The 21,225-nt window shown below is 39.7% G+C and overlaps 1 protein-coding gene across 2 annotated transcripts in view; it reads right to left on the bottom strand.

Annotated features, from left to right (window-relative positions):
- EXT2 (exostosin glycosyltransferase 2) overlaps positions 1-21,225 on the bottom strand; it is a 126,134-nt gene that overhangs the window by 97,124 nt on the left and 7,785 nt on the right. For both annotated transcript variants that reach the window (XM_063117444.1, XM_063117443.1), the window contains exons 3-7: positions 21,091-21,180; positions 15,079-15,195; positions 8,827-9,022; positions 4,962-5,101; positions 4,048-4,141 (exon numbers count right to left, since the gene is read on the bottom strand). In XM_063117444.1, coding sequence (XP_062973514.1) covers positions 4,048-4,141; positions 4,962-5,101; positions 8,827-9,022; positions 15,079-15,195; positions 21,091-21,180 — 637 coding nt within the window. The remainder of the gene's footprint in view (positions 1-4,047; positions 4,142-4,961; positions 5,102-8,826; positions 9,023-15,078; positions 15,196-21,090; positions 21,181-21,225) is intronic.

Raw genomic sequence — 21,225 nt, 5'->3', positions numbered from 1 at the left:
TTCATACCTCCAGGAAGTTTTGAGCTGGAAGGAAAAAGTACAGTATCAGTGGTCTGTAGAAATTAAAGCTGGGAGTTATTACAAACCTAGGTAACTTCTTTGAATAGTTGATTCCCTGTAATTGAAATATTCAGACCATCATATTACATTGAAGTCAGTCAAATTAATAGTGTTTTTTTTAAAGAAGAATATATCAATCACATTCCATATGGTTCCAGAGGATCCCATGACCCATTGGAGCAGCTTTTCAGGAGACACATATCAACAACACACACCATGAACAAGCGGAAGTAATTCCAAACACACAGGACGTAATTCCACACATTCCAGTCACAGAATGTAAAATAAGGTTCCCAACTGACTAAAGATTCAGGATGCAATTCTATGAATGTTTAGAAAAACGTCCTACAACTCCCAGCATTTCCCAGCCAGTATGTAGGACTCTTTTCTGTCTGAACATATATAGAATTGCACCCTAAGTTGATTAAGAATATGACTTAATGAATTCATAAAATAAATCACATTTTGATTATATCAAAGTGTCATTAACAGTGCATATTTTTGAGATACTGAAGAAAATGTAAAATAACTGACTAATTAAAGTCACCATTCAATTTTGAGAAAAGGGCATATTTTATATTTCTTTTTCATTCCCTTATGAAGAAAGGAAACCAAAATAATCTCAAAAAACTAAGTTTATTCTTACTTGCAGCTCTTCCTAATAAATATGCCCTCATCAATAAGATTTACCCTATTAATCAACTAAAGATTCAGTTGAAAAATCTACAGACTAATACTAGCAACCCTAAACATGATGCAATAAAAGCTATATCAACTAAGGCTGGTGTAGAAGCATGCAAGCTGAAAGTTTTCCATTCCCTCTCTATCTCTCTCTCATTCATCTTGTCCCTGGAGGATATAGGAGAAGAAACAATTATTTTAAATCAAAGTGGATCTGGCCAAAACTTCCTGATTAAAAGAGCAGTTAAGCAATAAAATAAATGATGTATGGAAGGTGTGGCATCTCATTGCTTCGAAGTTCCACAAAAAAAGCCAGATACACATTTGTTAAGAGTAATATAGGTCTGGGATAGCCTAAGTTGGCGGGGGTGGGGGGGTGGGGGTTGATTAGATGAACCATTGGAGCACTTCCAACTCTACAATTCTGTGATTCCAGAACACTGACAGATGTGGCTCTAATTTCATCCCTACATCTTTGCCAGATGTTTTATCCTCCATAGACTAAAAGGAAGAAAGGGGGAGGTACCCATAAACACAATTACAAATCTACAGATACATATTTGCAGCTCTGTGCATTACTGTAGCAGGTTTTAGATTATAATTCAGACCATTGTGACATCTACTGCAAACACAGGACTAAAGTTACTAGGTCTGCTAAAACAGGCACTCTTGCATTTGCAAAAAGAGTCAATAATGCTAGTCTGAATAGTTAGCATGAATATCACGTCACACATCTATACACTTTCTTATAGCATAGACATGCTGTCTTTGCTGCCCTCAGTGGTTAATCACAAGGAAGTCGTTTCTATCCTATTGGTTAATTGACCCATTTTGTATGCAAGTAGAATGCTTAACAAAAGGCTAAGAAAATCAGAATGAATTAAGGGAGCAGAGACCTCTTCTGGCTGCTTATCATATTGGCAAAGTTTCTCAGCGCACAAATATATATATATCAGTAGAATCACAAGCACTGACTTAACTAATCTAATTACCTCACACATGATCCAAGTGCACTTTAGTTTCCAAGACTTGGACAGGAAAACTCCTACTACCTCACAAATCTGGTCTTCATATTAGTTATGAATGTCCCAGATATTTATGCTTAATTTCCCATACTTCAGTATGATCCCCATTCTCCTGATTACAGTCCTCAGGAATGCTATTAACCAGAAGCTAATAATGGGTTCTTAATTAAAGAAAAGAAGTGCTTAAAAACCATTTCTAGCCTTCATCATTGTGAAGAAGTTTTGAAATTTAAATGACTATACCCGGAAGCAACATACAGGTTTTCAAACTAGTATTGGGTTGCCTTCTTGTTTTTAAAAAAGAAACTCATGTTTGAAAGTCCTAACACACTTTGTCATTTAACTGTAAGTGTTAATTCCTCCTCAGTCATAATTTGCATCTATTACTCATTTATCTCATGTTTACTTCCATTCAAATATCTAGGTAACTGTGGTTGTAGAACCCTCAGGTGCTTTGGCCTACAACTTCATTCAGTCATAGCTACCATAGCCAATGGTGAGGGATGATGGGAGGTATAAGCCAAACCACTTGGGAGGACCATTTGTGGTGTAGGAAATCCAACTGCAACATAATTAAGGTAATATTATATGAACATGCACACACATACAAGGTACATTGACAGATAGATGCTTTAGGATTCTGGACAGTGGGCCAGTTCGCACAACATGGCTGGTTCATTGTGAGTTATTTATTCTGTGATGAGCTGTGATGCATACTGGGTGGATACAGTCACCATTTTGAATATATCACCTCTGATCAAAGCTATCGGGGTTACAGCATGTCATGTGAACCCTACTACTAATCAAGAGTTATACAAGGGTTGTTTTTCTCTTGAATAACCCATGCTGGCCTGATTCACATTCCACACCACAACCCCCAATAACCCTATTAGAGTTGCATATTTAAAATGGTGAGTGCACACACCACAGCTCATTGTGGATGATTTTACCCATGATAACCCACTGTGTTTTGAAAACAGGGTCTACATAATTTGAAAACCCCTACTGCAAACACCTCTGGTTTCATTTTAGAATGTGATCAATGTCTACTATCTTCTTAAATACATCTGTGTAAAGTCTTACACTGGGCATATGATGGACCTATAGAAGTCTTTATTTACTGAGTCATCATTAAACTCACAAACCAGATTATTTACACTATCTGTGAGTGGAGCTGTGTATAGTTTGTACTATAGCAAAATTTAAATTCTGTGCCAAGAAAAGCAATATTCTGTTACCTATATACATTATGCAACTTGTCTGTATTATGAATAAATTAAGCAAATTATTTGCTTATTTGGCATACATTACTCTGTATGGATTCCAAGATGTCACCAGATAGTGTGCCCAGACTCCGTCAAGATCTTCTTAGTCATAGGGTCAATTTTTTAAAAAACAAAACCTCAAAGCTAGGATTCTTAGGATGCTGAAATGTGAACCTATACAGAATCACAATATGTATAGTCCTATGGAAAACTGCAAACTCTGCCAGATTATACAAATCCTCCTCCATCATCCTGATTCCATTTTCATTTTGTTTCCTGTCCTTTAGATTATAAACCTGAGAACAGATAATAACTTTTTAAAATTGATCTGTAAACCTCTCAGGGAGATTTTTCACTTAAGAGCAGGGCAAAATACTACTTTAAACAAATGAATGAATGAATGAATGAAGGCATCCCCACACAACGTGCTTGACGTTAGCGAAAGTTCAAAAAGCACTAGTCACAAGAGGTGTTGAGCAGAGATTGCCATTTTTGTGTGTATTCTGTATTACAATGGCCCCTATTGAGTCTAAATGATCTCCTGGAACTTCATATGCAAATAAGATGAAATGACCAAAGCTCCAAATGCTATCTAGTCCTTCAAAGAACCTTTAACCACTTTTCTTCTGAAGTCTGACTTGTAGTGATTCTTCTTGTCACTTCAAGGAACTAAAGATCAAATACATTTTGAACATAAAGTTTCTTGGAAGCAAATCCAATTTCCTTCAGTGGGACATAACTGTCCTCTAGAAGTGGATGGACTTTCATTTGATAAGATAAGCAATGTTGATCCAGGGAAAAACAAAAAATTCAGTCTGAGTACCTTCAGTGTATCTACTCAGCACAATTCAGCAATACGCAATATTCAGCACATCCTCTGAACAAATTAAACATTAAAATATAGGAACATGCAAAACATCATGACATGTGCCCCAATATGTAAATTCACTAAGACATGTAAACTTGGGCTTTGACTTCCAGGACAGTATTCGTGGCTTATACTTAATCTATTCTACCTGTCTCTGCATCTCCTCAATCTGTCGCTGGGGTATGCTTTGCAGAATGTTGTACATTTCAGACATCTTTTCTTCAGGTATCACCACAGAAGCCCTTAAGTGTGAAAAGGATAGCAGGGACAATTTTAGAAAATACCTCAAAAGAACATACTATATTAATCTACCCTACTGGCAACATCCCCCCTGCCTTGACAATAATGAATTTCAGAAAAAGGCAAGAGTGCCCTGGATCCAGGACTTAGCCCAAGAACAGAAGGGCTCCTTCCATCCGCAGAAGGCTTTTGAGCCAGCAGCAGATTTCTACTGATAAACAAGAGAGGAGGAGATTTTTGCAGTTCACACACTCCCCTAAGTCCTATGAAAATCTGCTCTGGAGGATGAGGACAGAGGACGCTGCCTTATATGGAGTCAGAACATTGGTCCGTCTAGCCTAGTGCTTTCAACACTGACTAGCAGCTGTTCTCCAGAGTTTCAGGAAGGGTTTTTTCCAACCCTACCTAGGGATGCCGGAAATTGAACCTGGGATCTTCATCATACAAAGCACGTGCTCTACCACTGAGCCACAGCTCTTCCAGAACGTTCTCTTGATCCAATGCAGTGTCTTACTAGTTAGTTAATTGAAATCGGGAGGGGGGAATTCACGGAGTCAAGTTGATAAGCCCAAGGAAAAAAGGGAATATATGAAAATTAATCTGAAGAGAATGCTGGTCACATAAACTACTATTCCCCTCTGTCCTACATACACCATAGAAATAGACCACTCTGTTCGTGCATTGCATGAACACCAGGTGAACTTCAGTCAACATAAGTATCTCAGTTTCAGCATTTTTACTCAGTATCAATCCTGCATACCCATGCAGTTTGCAAATAAGTCCAAAAATTAAACCCACATCAAGACTATAGATAATATATACCTCTTCCAATCCAGAACTTCAGAGAAAGGCAGAATACAGGAATCGGCTATGACAACAGGGATGCAACCAGCCTGAAGTACATCACTCAGTACAGCTTGTCCCAAGCGGGCTCCTCGCAGAACCACACAGAATGTGGCTTCCTGGTGGCACATGAAATGGACATAGTAAGACATCAATCCCTTCTTTACTCTGGCGGCATGTGAAAGAGTAGTCACATCATTTTGAATCTTGCCATCTCACCAATTAACTTATTTGCCATATAAATACCTATCATCATCATCATCAACGCACAGAGTACTCTCTGCCTTGTAGAATGTTCTGCTTTGTAGCTGGGTTTGAGGGTCACTAATAATGACAAATGCAAACCAGGTGTCTTCATATTTCATTTTTTCATACCAGAAGTTCTAAAACAACAACCTAGGAAGCTTCCCAAATAATAATTTGAGGTTCCTCATGGGTTGTTCATTTTGCTTGTAGAGATCCTCTCATCTAGCGGTGAAGTAGACAGAGGAAGCTTCACATTTAAATGGCAAACACCAGTGTTTCCTCTTCCACTTATGTAAAAGATATGACCACTACACACATTTTTAAACACCCATGCACATGTGTCTGAGGGAGGGCTGCAACATTTTGCCAATTAATTGGTTAAAATTAAAAAGTAAACCTTTTGAACAATTAAAATGGTGTTTCAAATTAATTGGGCAACATTTGCTTTTTTAAAATCATTAACGATTTTTAAAATATAACTCCTTCAATTGTGATTGGCAAGCACCATCTTAGAAGAAGCATCCCCCATTCTCTCTCACAAGGAGGAAATCACAATTGTCTGAGGTCATCAGAAGAGGCCATTCTCACCTGCCAAGGGTGGTGCATACAAGGGAGAGGGCCTGCTTAGTGATGGCCCTGTATTTCTGAAAGTAGCTGCCACTGGGAGTTTGTCAGGCTCCGTTTGCAGGTCTTCAAGAAGACTCTGAGGACTCATTTGTTTTTTTCTGGCCTTTCCATAGTCTGTGAGCTGCAGGTTTTACTGGCATTATCTGCTTTTATAGTATTTTTATTGAACATTTATTGTTTGCCTATTGTATTTTGCGTAACTTTGTATTTTTTTTCTTGTATGTCGCATTAAGAGGGTTCCACCCTTAAAGATGGCCTGAAAATAATTTTGAATTAATTAATTGAAATTCTAGAATACCATTTCAAAGTTTGCCATGGGTTTCAATAGCTGATTAGATGTGAAATACGTTTTCCAGTCTTGGAAGAATACTTAGAAAACATATAGAAATACAAGATACCACACTCCCATAAGAAAACCAATTTTAAAAAGTGAAGCATCTGCATATATTTGAGATGAGCCTTTCTGGGTGGGAGAGAAATTAATGCATATATATTCTAAATAAAAATGCTAAATAAAAAAATCCTATCTGGTCCCTCTGTTAAGGGCTGCACTTTTGCTTAAAATGTTGATTTGGTTCGTGAAGCATGTGTTTGCGCTGTGCATGAACACTATGGCTGGTCTAAACATGGTAAATTTGGGGAAGGTATGAGAGGACATAGTGAATAGAAGCCAGCTGGATCTGGTTGTGAGTTGACTGATAACACTACTAATAGAATTCATTAAGAGCAAAGAGAATCTGCAGTGTAATAGGCTGGTCGCACAGATTAGGGAAAAGTAACAGAGTTTAAGTGCACTGAAAGAATGGCAAGGTACCTCTTGTGATAGCAGCACGAGAGCAGAGAGCCAAAAAGCACTTTGCTGCTAATGGTCTGAGCAAGCCTATCCCCCTGGGAAAGTGGGTGTTCTCTTTTATAGAAAATGCAGGCAGTTTTCTATGGAATAAACTTCCATTTTCAGCTTTCAATTTGGCTTAAGCACTTTGTTTGTTTAAAGGGTCAGAGCGTGAAGAAAGCACAAGAGCATCCTGTGCTGACAATGCCAAAGCAAATCTAATTCTGACATGTGGAACAAATTACACAATGAAATGCATTTGCTTTAACTGACAGGCTTCTGCGGATTGGCTTCCAGCGTGGAAGACCCTATAGTGCTCTTTGGAAGCCAGCCGCTCTGGGAAAAGGCTGTAAGGAACTGGCCAGAGAAGCACCAACGAGGCAGGAGAAAAATTCCTTCCCTCTGGCTTGTTTGGACCTGGTTATCAAAGCAAGGGGGAAAGGTTTTACTCTCACTTTTTAAAAAATTCTATACCAGCCACAAAAATCAGTTCCCGGATATTTTACATTAAAAAATAAATTCCAAAATGAGAGGGATGGTATTCCCCAATGCTGCATTTACTTTTTTCCACAGGGGTGAATGGGCTGCACCTCGGCTGCATCCCGAAATTTGATTTCTTCCTCCAGAGTGACTAGTTAGTATTTTAACTATGTGGAGAAATGAATGGGATGTATTCAGGGAAAGACCCTGCAAGGCTCCACGATTACTGCATCTCTCCCCAAAGCAACCTCTTCTGGTGAAAGTGCAGAGCTCCTGCAGACGGTCCTAGGTCCAATCTCCAGCACCTTTTGGTAGGGCTGGCAAAAGTCCTGCCTGAAACCCTAGAGAGCTGCTGCCAGTCAGGTGGACTGAACATCTGGCTCCGCATAAAGCAGCTTCCTGTGTTTCACTGTAAACCTACCATGACTGCCATCCCTAGAAGTTATGTCAGATTAACATACATTAAGGTGTAACTAAATTTAAGGAACAAAAAAATCCAGAAACGTCACTTGATAAGGTTATAGAACAGCAGGTGGAAAATCCTAGTCATTCTGCTAGGGGGTCAGGGAAGAAAAAGGGGATTTAAGAGCGGGGGGGACGACCCATATGAGGATGCTCGTGGTTATCTACCCAACTAAACATTTTTCCTGTCTAGACCAAAGCTGTTATAAATACATCTCATATCATCACCGTTATCAGCCAGACATTCCAAAGAGAGATGTTGGGTTGTGTGAGGGAAACTATTTAACTATTGCTGCTTGACAGCTATAAGGTTTTTATAGCTCTGTTAGACTGCTATTCTAGGACAATTCAGTCTGCCTTTAAAGAATCAAAAATGAAACAGAAATCAGTTGAACTTGTGACAGAATATCTGGATTTAAGAGCACGCTTCATTCCACTTCTCAGCACTGGATTGTAAACATCTTTGGTGCACAAACAACAAAACATTTCCATAATGTTGCCTTTTCCTTCAAAATGCTACTGGCTTCATCTTTCTTTGCAGAAGTTCAGGGGCTGTTTGTTTGCTACAGTTAGAGCTGGGAAACAGCAGTTAGAAGCTTCTTCTCTGTATTTCTACACCAGTGCACCTCTATGCACTTTGATTGTTGGAGTACACCAAGAGATATACAAGCCAGGTTTTATCTCAGTTGCCTGAATAAAAAGACCTCTGGAATCGTAGATGTAACAGTATTGCTACTTTTTAGATTACAGATGCACAGGTATGACATCCAGTTTTACAACTTCATTTGCCCAGGGAAGGAAAGTTATTCACATTAATATAACTGAATTTGCAACACATTTATCTACAGAAATCTTCTCCCATGAATAAGTCTATCCCTGGATCTCAGGCTGTTTCTACACCTGCCTTTTCCCCCAGGATCATCCCTGTGCATGCAAATGACACACATGGGATCCCCGGAGCAGGCAGGGATGATCCCTCCATTTTCCTGGGATAATCCTTAGGTGTAGAAAGGGCCCCAGTGTCTTCTGTTCACAAAAGGAGTACTTCTGCTCATGGAAGGGCAACTCAGGATCCAACCTAGTGAGAGGTTGTATGATACATCAAGTATAACAGCACGTTAAACCACTTTTAAAAAATTCATACTCCCCCGTAACCAAAAATATATATGATAGGATACACATGACAGGCATCATTACCTGAAGCACCTGAGGATAATCCAAGATCTGATTCTTGTGGCAACGTTTACGAGTGAAAGGGACTCCCTCTGAGAGGTTGGTACACTTGTCCAGGATCAGCACAGATTCTGTATTTTCAGCTTGAAGAGCCTCCAGTTCAGAACGGTATTCAGGATGAAGAGCCATTTGAGAAGATAGGAGAAAGTACCTGCGGGGACTAAAGAGCACAACAATGGGAACCTGACCAATCCATCAGTGCTCTTACTAGATAATCTAGAACAAGCTTCCCTTCATGGTGCTCTTAGCTTTAGGCTTGTTGGCTTTGCTCCTAAGCATTTCACCATCTCCTTTCAAGTTTCAGAGAATCAGCATCAAGATGAGAGTTGTAAACTATCACATATTGGTACAGTAAAGCTGAATTCTGGAGGGATTCATAAACCTGTTGTATGAACAAAAGCAGTAGATATGGGCAAATACATGAGATACATAGCTGCAAACTATAAAGTACAGTATACTGTTGTTTATACTGTTTTTAAATTTTGTATACTTTTAATGTTTACTGTTTTTAACTTTTGTAAACCGCCCAGAGAGCTTCAGCTATAGGGTGGTATATAAATGTAACAAACAAATAAATAAATAAATATACAATGAGTACAATGAGAGCTCCGGCTATTGGGTGGTATAGAAATGAAATGAAATGAAATAAATAAATAAATACCACCAAGTTCCATGTCCTGGAATCCTAAATACGTATGGCAAAATTACAAGCTAACAACCTGATCCTTTGTATGTTTACATATGCCAGTCTCACTGAATTCAAATTTGTGCGCTGAATTGCAATCTGAGTTTGGAATATTAAGTATCCTTATCTGGAACTAAGGCCCTTTCTACACCTAAGGATTATCCCAGGAAAATGGAGGGATCATCCCTGTGTGTCATTTGCATGCACAGGGATGATCCTGGGACGATCCTGGGATAAATGGTTGGTGTAGACCTGCCTTAAGTTCTACTCAAATAAATGGGACTTTATTCCTAATAAAATACTGTTAAGGTACTTTAAAAGCAGATTGGAAAGCACCAAATCATGGACATTTTACAATGGGTCTTGGCTTCATATTGAAAAAGATATCCTCTTAAGCCAAACCTCTGCATTATTCCTTCTTGGGCTAGATCCCAGCTTGTCCTAAGTGCTGCTTGTAAAACATTCTGAGGCAATATTCATAACAGAAGCCATTTTCCCCTTGACAACTGCTGCTGAATTATCCAGTTTTAGTTAGCAATACAGCTGCTCTCCATAACTTAGGGCCTATTCTCAACATAATGCAGGCATTGCTTCTATTCCAAAGAATGACCTAACTTTTAATCAAACTGCTATCTTTTGGTAACAATCAGCTTAGATACAAGTGTTAGAAGATACAAGTGACAAGCATGCCCTATAATGCACAGGAGTAGCATTGAACTAGAAATTTACAGTCATGACTTTAAAAAACCCAAAACTTTAGGAATACATAATGATTCAGACATGCACTGAGCAACCAATCCAAATCTGGCATTGGTAACAGAACACTACAACTGCTGCTGAGAATCAACCCCAGATTTCAGTTAGGTATTCATAACTTTAGAAGTAACGGAAGCAGTATTGTGCACATTAAGCTACACAAGGATGTCATCAGAAGTCAAATGTGTGTTACCATCGGGGGTCAGCAGGAGAGATCACCTTCCTCTACACTATAGGGCCAGTACTATATTGTGGGGCCTATAGCATGTGTCTTGCTTTACTTGAGTCATCTGGAGCCATTTGCTCAACAGATACTCTGTCTGCTGAGCATCTGCTTTACAATTCTCAAAAACTGGCAGCTTAATCTGGGACAGGCAGCTACTGGGTAGATAATCCTGCCTTTGAACATACGAAGCTGACATACTGAGCCAGACCATTAGTCCATCTAGCATAGTATTGTCTACGCTGACTGGGTAAGATCTCAAGTATTTCCCATACCTCTATTATCGCTTAATGACTGTCTGTTGTTAAAATTTACAACTTTGTAACACATGTGAAGACAGATACTCCTTACTGTTCTACTTAACATCATTGCATTGATGCTCTAAGATCATATAGCAGCAGCCACCCCACTAGCAAGAGGGGAAGAGGGAAGACCAGCCGCCCTGGCAATGACAGTAAGTCAGCTTTTACCATTTTGCTTCCTTTGGGAATCTTCCTCTCAAGTAGATCTGCTGCAGGAGATCTGGCTACCCAGAGAGTTCCTGCTTCCTAGAGTGTCCTGCCAGTGACTCAGGGTTTTCCAGCAGCCTCAGCTTCATTGGACCATCGCTCAGACCAAGGGGCTGATAAGAGAGCCTGGCCTTGGGTGGCGGGGTCACCACCGAATATGCAACTCCAAAAGGGGTCACCCCTTTTATTATTCGTGGAAGCCAAGGGCGCCTCACTTTGTGTTGTTGGTCATGTCTGTGTTTTCTCTGGGGACCTGCTTAGCCTCTTAGAACTTGTGCTTTTAGGGGCTGGCTTTAACACTGTTATACTGGGCTTTATAATAATTGGGGAAAGGGGGCAACTAAGCAATAACCAGCAGAAGGGGGTATGGTGGAAGATTCCAATCTAGGCAGGTAGGCAATTGTTGGGCCTTCCCTCCTTCCAGGTTATCTATTGAAAGAAGAGCAAAGGTAGTCCTCCCAGTCAGAAGGTCTTACTTTTTAACATCAGCTCAGTCAATGGAAAATAGCGCTCATCTATGATTTCATTCTAGAGTATGATGAAATTCTTGGATGTATCATGGAAATTTGGCTGAAGAAAGAGAAGGGAGTGTGTCTCACCCAGCTCTGCCTGCCGTTTTATTCTGTGGTTGAGCAGGCTAGGGCTGCCAAGGGTTAGCTGGGAGGCAGAGTGGCTGCAGTTTGTTGGAATTCTGTCTCCATAGGAGGGGCTGTGCTTCAGTGGCAGAGCATATGCTTTGCATGCAGAAGGTCCCTGATTAAACTCCTGGAATCTTCAGGTAGGGCTGGGGGGAAATCTGCCTGAAATCCTGGGGAGCTGTTGCCAGTAAGAGTTGACAATACTGGGCTTGATGGACCAATAGTCAGATTCAGCATAAGGTAACTTCCTTTGCTCTCTCACTAACCATCCAACATTTTGCTAACTTTGAGTGCATGTTGTTGAATTTGGGTGGCCAGGACAGCACAGGGATTCTGTTGTTGTACCATCCACCCAACTGCTTAACAGTCTCCCTTCCTGAAATAGCCACAGCAATCTTGGGTTGGTACTAGATCACTCCAGGTGTCTTGTTCTGGGGGAGTTCAACATTCACATTTACGTCACTCAGACAAGAGCAGCTCAGGATTTCATGTCCGCATTGGTAACTGTGGACCTGGCCCAACGAATAACTGCAAGGGTAGAGGCCCAGTTGAAATGGTCTGCCACAGGAAATTAATGGATCTGAACATTTTCCTGACCATGCGGTACTGTTGAAGCACTAACGGATCTGTGGAACATGGAAGTGGCTGGGACTGTTGAGAGTATCATTCCTAAGCACTCCTTCCATCCCAGTAGAGCCAGGTCAGCTCTCTGATTTAACAGGGTGTTGAGGGCAATGAAACAAGAGGGTTGCCAGTTAAAGTGCCATTGGAGAAACAGTCAGGATGACAAACTGACCAAACACAAGTGAAAGACCATTTAAAGACTTATTATATTGTGGCAGCAAGAGCCACAATAGGCACAGAATACACTGGCAATTCTTTTCTGTATTGTGTGAGGCCTCTTCAGTATGCTGGAGAGAGGAGCCAGAGCAGTAGGTGGCTCGCTGTGAATAATTTGCTTCATTCTTTGCAGATAATTGCTCAGATTCATCTCGACTTGGACACCAGTATTAGGACAGGTCAGACTAATGGAACCTCAGTAACTGCTTGCCCAGTTGTTGGATTCTTTTCAGCTTGTAGATCTTGAGAACATGGACAGGATATTTGGAATGGTGAGGGCCACGACCCACACGCTTGAACTTTGCCCTTCTTCGCTGATTAAGTCGGCTAATGTGAGACTAATGCAGTGGCTAAGGAAAACGATTAATGCCTCTTTGTGGGAAAGGGGTATTCCCTCTTGCTTAAAAGAGGCAGTAATAAAACCTTTACTAAGTAACCTTCCCTTGACGCAGGAGACACATCTAACTATAAGCCAGTCTCAAGCATGGCATTCTTGGCTAAGGTGGTAACACTGCAATTCCAGATGCATCTGGATGCTTTAAATTCCATAGACCCATTTCATTTGGGATTTCAGGCAAGATAGGGGATTGAGACTGCTTTAGTCACCTGGGTGGATGACCTATGCTGAGAACTGAATAGGGAGTGCACAGCCCTCTTAGTTCTCCTGGACCTCTCAGCAGCTTTCAATATCATCGACCATGATATCCATCTATGTATTTATTTATTACATTTTTATACTGCCCAATAGCTGAAGTTCTCCAGGCAGTTCACAAAAATTAAAACCATTAAGAACATAATAAAACATCCAATAATCTAAAAACCCAAATACAAAATACAACATAAAAAGCACAACCAGGTTAAAACCACATAGCAGAAATTGATATAGGATTAAAATACGGAATTAAAACAGCAAAGTTTAAATTTAGGTGTTAAAATACTGAGAAAATAAAAAGGTCTTCAGCTGGCGATGAAAAGAATACAATGTAGGCACCAGGCGGACCTCTCTGGGGCGCTCGTTCCACAGCCAGGGTGCCACAGCGGAGGAAGCCACAGACCATCTGGCTGGGCAGGGCATTGGAGATGCTGTTTTGCAGCAGTGGTTTTGGTCCTTGTGTATGGAGACACATCTTTTTAAACTAGCCTTTTAAATTATATGGCTGCTTTAACATTCTAGTGTTCTACCATTTTTAAATGTTCTTGTTGTTATTGTTTTACAGTGTTATTATTTTAAATTCCCATGCACTGCCTTGATGCCTTTTTAGCAAACAAGAAGTGCCATATAAATGTTAATAGTAAGTAAATAAATAAATAATATATACTGGGAGATTAATGTTTTGAAGTTCTCTTATCAGATGCTCATATGGCACTCCTAGCTCATTGCAGATTTCCAAAATGTATAGCAGTTAAAAGATATGTGCTATAAATGCCAACGGCCTGAGCTAAGTAATGCATGATTGAAGCCATTCTTTAAGCGGGATGAGGGGGAATCTGTCAAGTCTGGCTATGTATTAAAAAAGAGAGAAATCAATTTCCAATACAAAGCCCAACATCTCGTACACACAATTGCAAGCAGAACAGAATTTTAAATGTTTTCTCTCATCCATAACACAGCTTTCAGGACAAAACCTCCTACTAAATAATATTGTAATCTGCACTGGGGCTTTGGCATACGATGAAGTAGTGTTAAACAAACAAAAACGCAGCTTTATGTTGAGTTTCTTAAAGCAATTGCTGACCAGCAGATGGCACTCTGCACCTATGACATCTTATCCATTGTGGTTTATTAGGTCTGAGAGTTCTGAAGGCCATGGCATACCCCCGATGCTTGTCAAATTAGTACAAGCGGCAGGGAGTTGAGAGAGCTTCTTTTTAACCCACCATTTTCTCTCTCTGCATATTTCTTGTACAGTATTTTTTAGTATTTATCTGCTCTAGTTCCTGACCAGTGAAGTATGCTTTTTCCGATTCAAGATTTTTTATGCATTTTTATTGCAGTTCTACTTCAGGGGGTCTAGAATTCAGCAAGCACAAAGTACACTGTGAAAGGTTGGTACTCTTATTTTGTTAGACAAATATGGAGGTTTGGAATTGCTAGAGACTAGGGGGGTACAGGCAGCGGAATCCAGGAAAACATGAGAAAATGAGGAACGACACTACAGGCAGCATATATGAGTCCTCTAATGGCGGGATGAGCTTTGTGTAAGCAGAAACCACTTTCACATTGATAAAGCTTTTTTCTTACATGTTCAAGTGAGGTACCCAGGGAAAGCATCCTTTATTGCTCAAGAATTGTAAGACACAGAAACTGAAAAGTCCTTCCTAAATTTAATTTGAATGCAGGTTTTCTATAGTACTTATCAGACAATCCCTTAACAGGTAATGTGAAGCCATATTTCAGCTTCACAGTTTTCAAAAATGAAAAGAGCCCCGCTACTAGAAGAACAGTAACTCATATTGCACATCTGGTCTTAGGGATTGAAATTTCTTGGCAGCTGTGGCATTCTATGTTATTGAGAGCAAAAAACCCACAGCTACACTGCACTATTCCACTCATCCTCAGCTCACCCCAGTCCTTTACTTGGCAGCTGCACCTCTGCAGACAGCGGACTGTAAACAGGAATACTGACGTCATAGCCTTGCCGGTAGGTCCACGTAGAAAAGCCGCCTCCTGCCAACAGAGCTCTGAAGATAGAGAGAAAAGATCAGCTACAACCACATTTTTCCAAACCACCCTCACTTATTCAAAACATTTAGATAGCTGGAGTAAGGAGGAATTGTGAATCTCTCTCTGTGGAATTAGGAACAGATAGATTCAAAGACAATACATGTAATGGATTCAAATCGCTGAAACTCCTAGCTAGGAGTTCCAGATATTTGTTCATATAAACATTTCCTATCCACCTTTGAGCTGCAATGGGCGTTTTTTCAATGGAAAGGCAGATATAATTATTTTAATAAATAAATATCTAGCATGAGAACAAGCCCCCTGTTTACATGAATTCTCACCCCACACTTCCCAGATAGAAAAGAACAGCTGACCTGATGCAACACTGGGTTAATCTTTAATTGTGAAGAATAAAACCCAGTACACACATTCAGATTGAAAGAAAGGTATGGATAACATGTTTAGAGGGATCTTGGGTAGAGACAGAACTGGTATTCTCTAGGTCATGCATTACTTTCCAGCAAGGCTCATCCCTTTTTGTAACAGCCAGGATTATACTTGTATGAAAAGAAAGGAAAGGAAAGGAACCTCTTGTGCAAAGCTCTTGAGTCATTATTGACTCCTAGAGGGACGCCTGCTTTCGCTGACGTTTTCTTGGCAGCCTTTGTAGCGGGGTGGTTTGTCATTGCCTTCCCCAGTTGTGGTTACCTTTCCCCTAGCTAGCTGGGTACTCATTTTACCGACCTCGGAGGGATGGAAGGCTGAGTCGACCTGAGCCAGCTGCCTAAGAACCAGCTTCTGCTGGGATTGAACTCAGGCCGTGGGGAGAGTTTCGGCTGCAGTAACTGCCGCTTACCACTCTGCACCACATGAGGCTCTATACTTGTATGAACAGGGCCAAAAATAATATTTTACAGGAAAGGCTTCACTTTATTATGCTTATCTTGCAGATAATTTAATGTAATACTTTTTATATACTATCTTCCCTGTATTGTCGTTTTTGCCTTTACATCCTAGCTTTTGAAGAAAGGTAATTGAGAAAGTTTCTTCATATACACAGTTATATCAACTCATAAAATTCAGGTAAAGTGTTCCCTTAAGATGCCTCCTTGAAATTTTAAATAGGCATTGCTCTTGTCCTTTTAGTTCCATTGAGCTTCTGCCTTCACTAGCATTTGGCAGTATATTTTGAAGAATATTTTGGCAAAGTCCAGCATCCTAACAACATTTCAGCTTGATTAATAAAAAAAAATGATTATTAACACAGCCTTCCAGCAAAACATTCCACTGCACAGCTCTAGAATATTTCAAATATTGCTCTGTATAAGTGCAAAATCCGTATCAAAATGCACCAAGACCACAAAAATGTGATTCTTCATTCTCTACCTTCCATCAGTTTATCCAGGATTGTTAAAATACATGCAATATCATTTCACCAGTACATTTTGTTCTTATAGGCTAACTATTTTTGAGATGAATATAACTACTCAAACAGGTATATACAAGAATGAATAACCTGCTCATTTGATTATACAGTAAGTATCATGCTATCAACAGCAAATGGCAAAAGATAACCATGCACAATGAAAATAGGATGCTGTTTAATAAGAAAAAGGTATTGGAGGTTGGTCCCATGGAAATGCCTCAGTTGGCACATTGTTAGCCTACCAATGGGATTTCCAAAATGAGGCAGGCATATCAAGCTTTCAGACCAAAAGAGCAAGATGCAAATCAAAAAAAGTTTTGTGGTGGTTGTTGTTGTTTTTTTAAAAAAAACGCTACAGGTATAACAAGCCTATTTGCAGTATTTTATGGCTACAATTAAATTGGCTTCTTGTTTATGTATTCAAGAGACCGTGATTACCACATTACCCCCAGTGAGAAGATAGCACAAGAAATGCTTCACTCAATATTCACACAGGTTGACTATGGTCTCCAGCTTTCACTGCAAAACAGTGGTTTGCACTTTGCTCTTAAATTATTGTAGGGTCATCAGTCTTCTTTAAAAAATTTCATGTTGCAAAAAATGAATGTTCTTTAAAAAAAACACAGCCATACTGCCATACTGCAGTACAGCCATACTGCTTCCAGATACCATTCTCTTAGGTCAAGGATGGGCAAAAGACGTTTTGGATCTCAACTCTAATTATTCCTGCTCATTGGCTATGCTGGCAAGGACTGATGGGAGTTGAAATCCAAACCATCTGGAGATCCCACACCCCATCTTAGATTACACTCAGAGAAGCAGGTATAAACCTTTTCTTACAGGAACTGTGCAAGGCCAGTCAAGACTGTTCACTACACTCACTCATTATTCAGCTAGCAAACAGTAAACCTACTCCTCAAACTGATAATCCAAGATGCTGCTTTGGATTCCTATACAGAACCAAGGTTCAGACGGACCAACTACAATGAGACAGAGCAGATTAACATTTTACTAAATAACACCATCTTAAATACCTTTATGCTGCAATCCTGTACATACTTACCTGGGAGTAAGTCTCATTGAATTCAATGGGGTTTATATCTGAGTAGACATCCATAGGATTGCACTGTTACATGCTAAAAATACTGCTGCCTAGGAATCTGCAATATTTTCCTCAGCCCTGGAGCTGTTTATCATCAGAATCTTACACATTGAATGATGCAGAAAACCTGGTACCCAGAGTGCTAAAAATACAACCTTTTAAAAAAATAGTTGTGGCCATGGCTGAGGAGATATAGTTGAAAAACAAAGGTACCAGTGCTCATGCGGTTAGAGATTCAGTGACCTACTCAGGCACCTTTGTCTTTCTCTTGGCCACCAGTCATGCACTGATTTTCTCTTCCCTACACTTCCTCTTCTGCCAATAAAATCATACTCTGAAAAAACGGATATTTTATTTGTAACAGAATAGGTAAGTTTACAGAAATATTATTAATTTGATTTATATTGAGCACACAAATTTAGGAACAGCTTGTAAGCTGTGGAATGGAAGAAAAAATAATACTGGAAGAAGGCTGCAAAGTGCTTTAAGAATTACAGATGAAAAGCGCTGCAACAGTTTTAACATTTTAAATGTCACATTTTGGAAAAGGAGAAGCAAACCCAAATATAACAGTCCAAGCTAGAAGTTTTTTTGCAACAAGGTAAATTGCTTGGGTACTGGCTTAATGAGTTTGAAGTACTAAAAGTAATCATTCTGCATTATTTTCCATTTATTTTCAGTGACATGCAGTTTACTACTGTAGAATGCCCCTGTTATCCTTCAAACCTCACATGAATTCAGAGGTTGGAACAAGCAAGAAAAAACTGAATTTGGCTCAGCTGTTACTTCTCCTGCACTTTTACCCCTTATTTCTCCTTTCTAATTAAATAAAATAGCAACCAGATTGTTTTAATTTGGTAAGCAATGTAACAACACTTCATCAACCTTGAGAAAACAGGTGTGCATCTATCTAAGTAAAGCCAGAGGGAACTAACACACAGTTAAGTACCTCAGCTTGGATTTTCACACTATAGCAAAAGAACCAAGAATTTAACTCTTTAATTTCTGAAGGCAAGTAAGTCTTTAATAGTCACAAAAACAGGAATGGCAAACCTATGACTTGTTCCTCACAATTTCTTTTTTACGCTAGCCCTGATGTTTCTCTGTTGACGCACTCTCTTTGTTTTGTAAAGATTGCCAATCAGTTTTCTTGCTCCTCCTAAAACCTCACCTTTTTTTCCCTTTAAGACAGCCTTCCCCAACCTGGACAACCAGCCTTCTAAAACCTAGTGCCCAAACTAGGTGGTTCAAGAAAAGGCAGCAGAGAAATAATCTGCTTGGGAAGTGCTTCTTTCTCTAGGGAAGCCAATACTATATACAGCTCTGACAAAACTCTACCAGGACAGCTTATAGCTAGTCAGCAACAACCGTTAGTTTAAAGCACACTTTCATTTTTAATATGTACTTTGCAATTTTGGTCAAACATAATACCCACCTAAGGTATTCTGTATCTACCCGAGATGTAAATTGAATAAATAAAAATAACTTTATATTTATACAAAACATTTCCCTTGTTTTGTTAAACCTGGACTGTCATTCATCTTTGAATGTGCAATCTAGTCACACAAGGTTATTGCTATTCATATAAACACACACAAGACATGGATGACGACTTACTCCTGGGTCTCTATTACTGATCAGTAGGACTACACATCTGCCTCAATACAGAGGATTTATGATGAAAGATACCCACAACAGCAAGAGCACTGCCATAGAGCTTTAGTAAATGACCATCTTTCTCACAATGAAAGACTGAAGAGCCAAAGGGAACCAACAGAGATCAAAGCAATTAAAATGGGCCCACTGCCTAAATGATGCTTGATATTGCAACTTTAATAAAAATATTAAATACTGCTGCACTGTTTTTTAATTGCTCTTACAGATGTTGCACTTTATTATTACAAATTGTCAATGCTTCTGTCAAATTGTTACAGTCAAGTGGCTTCATCAAATTAAGTAAATCTAGTCTAATAGAGATTTACAAAATTATGTAAGATGTGAAGGCGAACAGAGAAATTATTTTTGCACATAAAAAAACCAACAGATCTCAAGGTCATCCACTGAAACTGACAGCCAACAGGCTCAGGATCAAAAGAGGCAGCACTTCTTCACACAACACATAATTCACAGAATACACTGCCACAAAATATGTTGTCCACAAGCTTTAAATAACGATTAGATGAATGAAACCTCCATGTTATAAGATAGTATGTCTCCATATATTTATTTTATAACCCACTTTTTAAATTTTCAGAGCAGTGCCTGAACAACAGATGTAGGAGACTAAGAACAGAGAATAGGTAACCATCACATCCCACTCATTAACGTCCCAGGAAAATTGCTGAAGACAGAGAAATGGATTAGAAAGACCTTTGGGTTTATCTAGCAAGGCAGTTCTTACGTTCTCTCTCTTTAAGCATTAAGATTGTAGTATAACAATAATGGTTGACTGCCCTCTACAGGTCAGCAACATCTCATACATAAACACAATTTGACAAAAACTCATTTATGGATTTTATGTTTATAAATACATAACTAAAGAGGAAATGCGCGAAAGAAATCAGTTACCTTTCTACCTCTTACTCAGTTACCTATACCAAAACAGATCCAATCTTTAAGTAGGTGCAATCCACAGTGGGTTAGCATGTCGTGTGGTGGGTGTTCCCCCTGCCCCACAATGGGTCAAGTATCCATGCCCGCTACCCACCAGTTGTAGCAGGGTTAGCGAGCATCTATGGTGGTCCCTGTGTTATCTGATAGGAACTCCGTAGTTTTTTGGCCTCATTCCAGTGAAAAAAAGTCTAAAAATCGCAGCAACCATAGAGTCCACCAGCAAGAGTGACTGCTACTTCTGGGGCAGCTGATGCAGCCTGATTCACACTATGGCACACACTAGGATATGAAGGCACAGGAGGCTGCAAAGTTATCCATGGTACAGGTGGGATAAGTAAACCATGGCATTCTGCAGGGGTAATACTTGTGTGACAGGCACATGTGCTGTGGTTTTCCTACTACTCCGTGGATCCCTTACCCTCCCTCCCCCAGTGATCACGTGAATGGGGCCAGAAACAACAACCGAAGTTAAGAAGACACAAACTGGAAATCTGTTTAAGAGGCATTAGATTTAAACATTTGTCTACATTTTCAGCTTCAATAGGAAAATGCCTTTGTGGCACCTATAAATCAGGGCCAACTACATAAAAGTTTTGTAAAGTAATATCTTTTTAGAAATTGGTACAATGAAATTGTTTAATTTCTGAACTTAATTAATGCAATTCAGAAGTACCAATATCGACATACACACATTCATCCTTGGTTTCCTAACAGCTCTGATTTAGAGGCCTCTTATAAAAAGTCTCAAAGCAGCAGCTGCAAATTGCCTACCTGTCCCTTGGAACATCCAACGCTGTGTTGTAGTCAGGTGGTCCTCCAGGCAACATGTTGAACAAGAGGTGATTTGTCCCTCGATCCCAACTACAAAAAAGAAAAATGAAGGAAAAATCTGAGTACGAGACAAAC

This window comes from Elgaria multicarinata, chromosome 2 (assembly GCF_023053635.1).
Source record: "Elgaria multicarinata webbii isolate HBS135686 ecotype San Diego chromosome 2, rElgMul1.1.pri, whole genome shotgun sequence".
Classification (NCBI taxonomy): Eukaryota; Metazoa; Chordata; class Lepidosauria; order Squamata; family Anguidae; genus Elgaria; species Elgaria multicarinata.
Note: the sequence above shows the minus strand (reverse complement) of the source record. Positions and strands in the feature narration are given on the sequence as shown.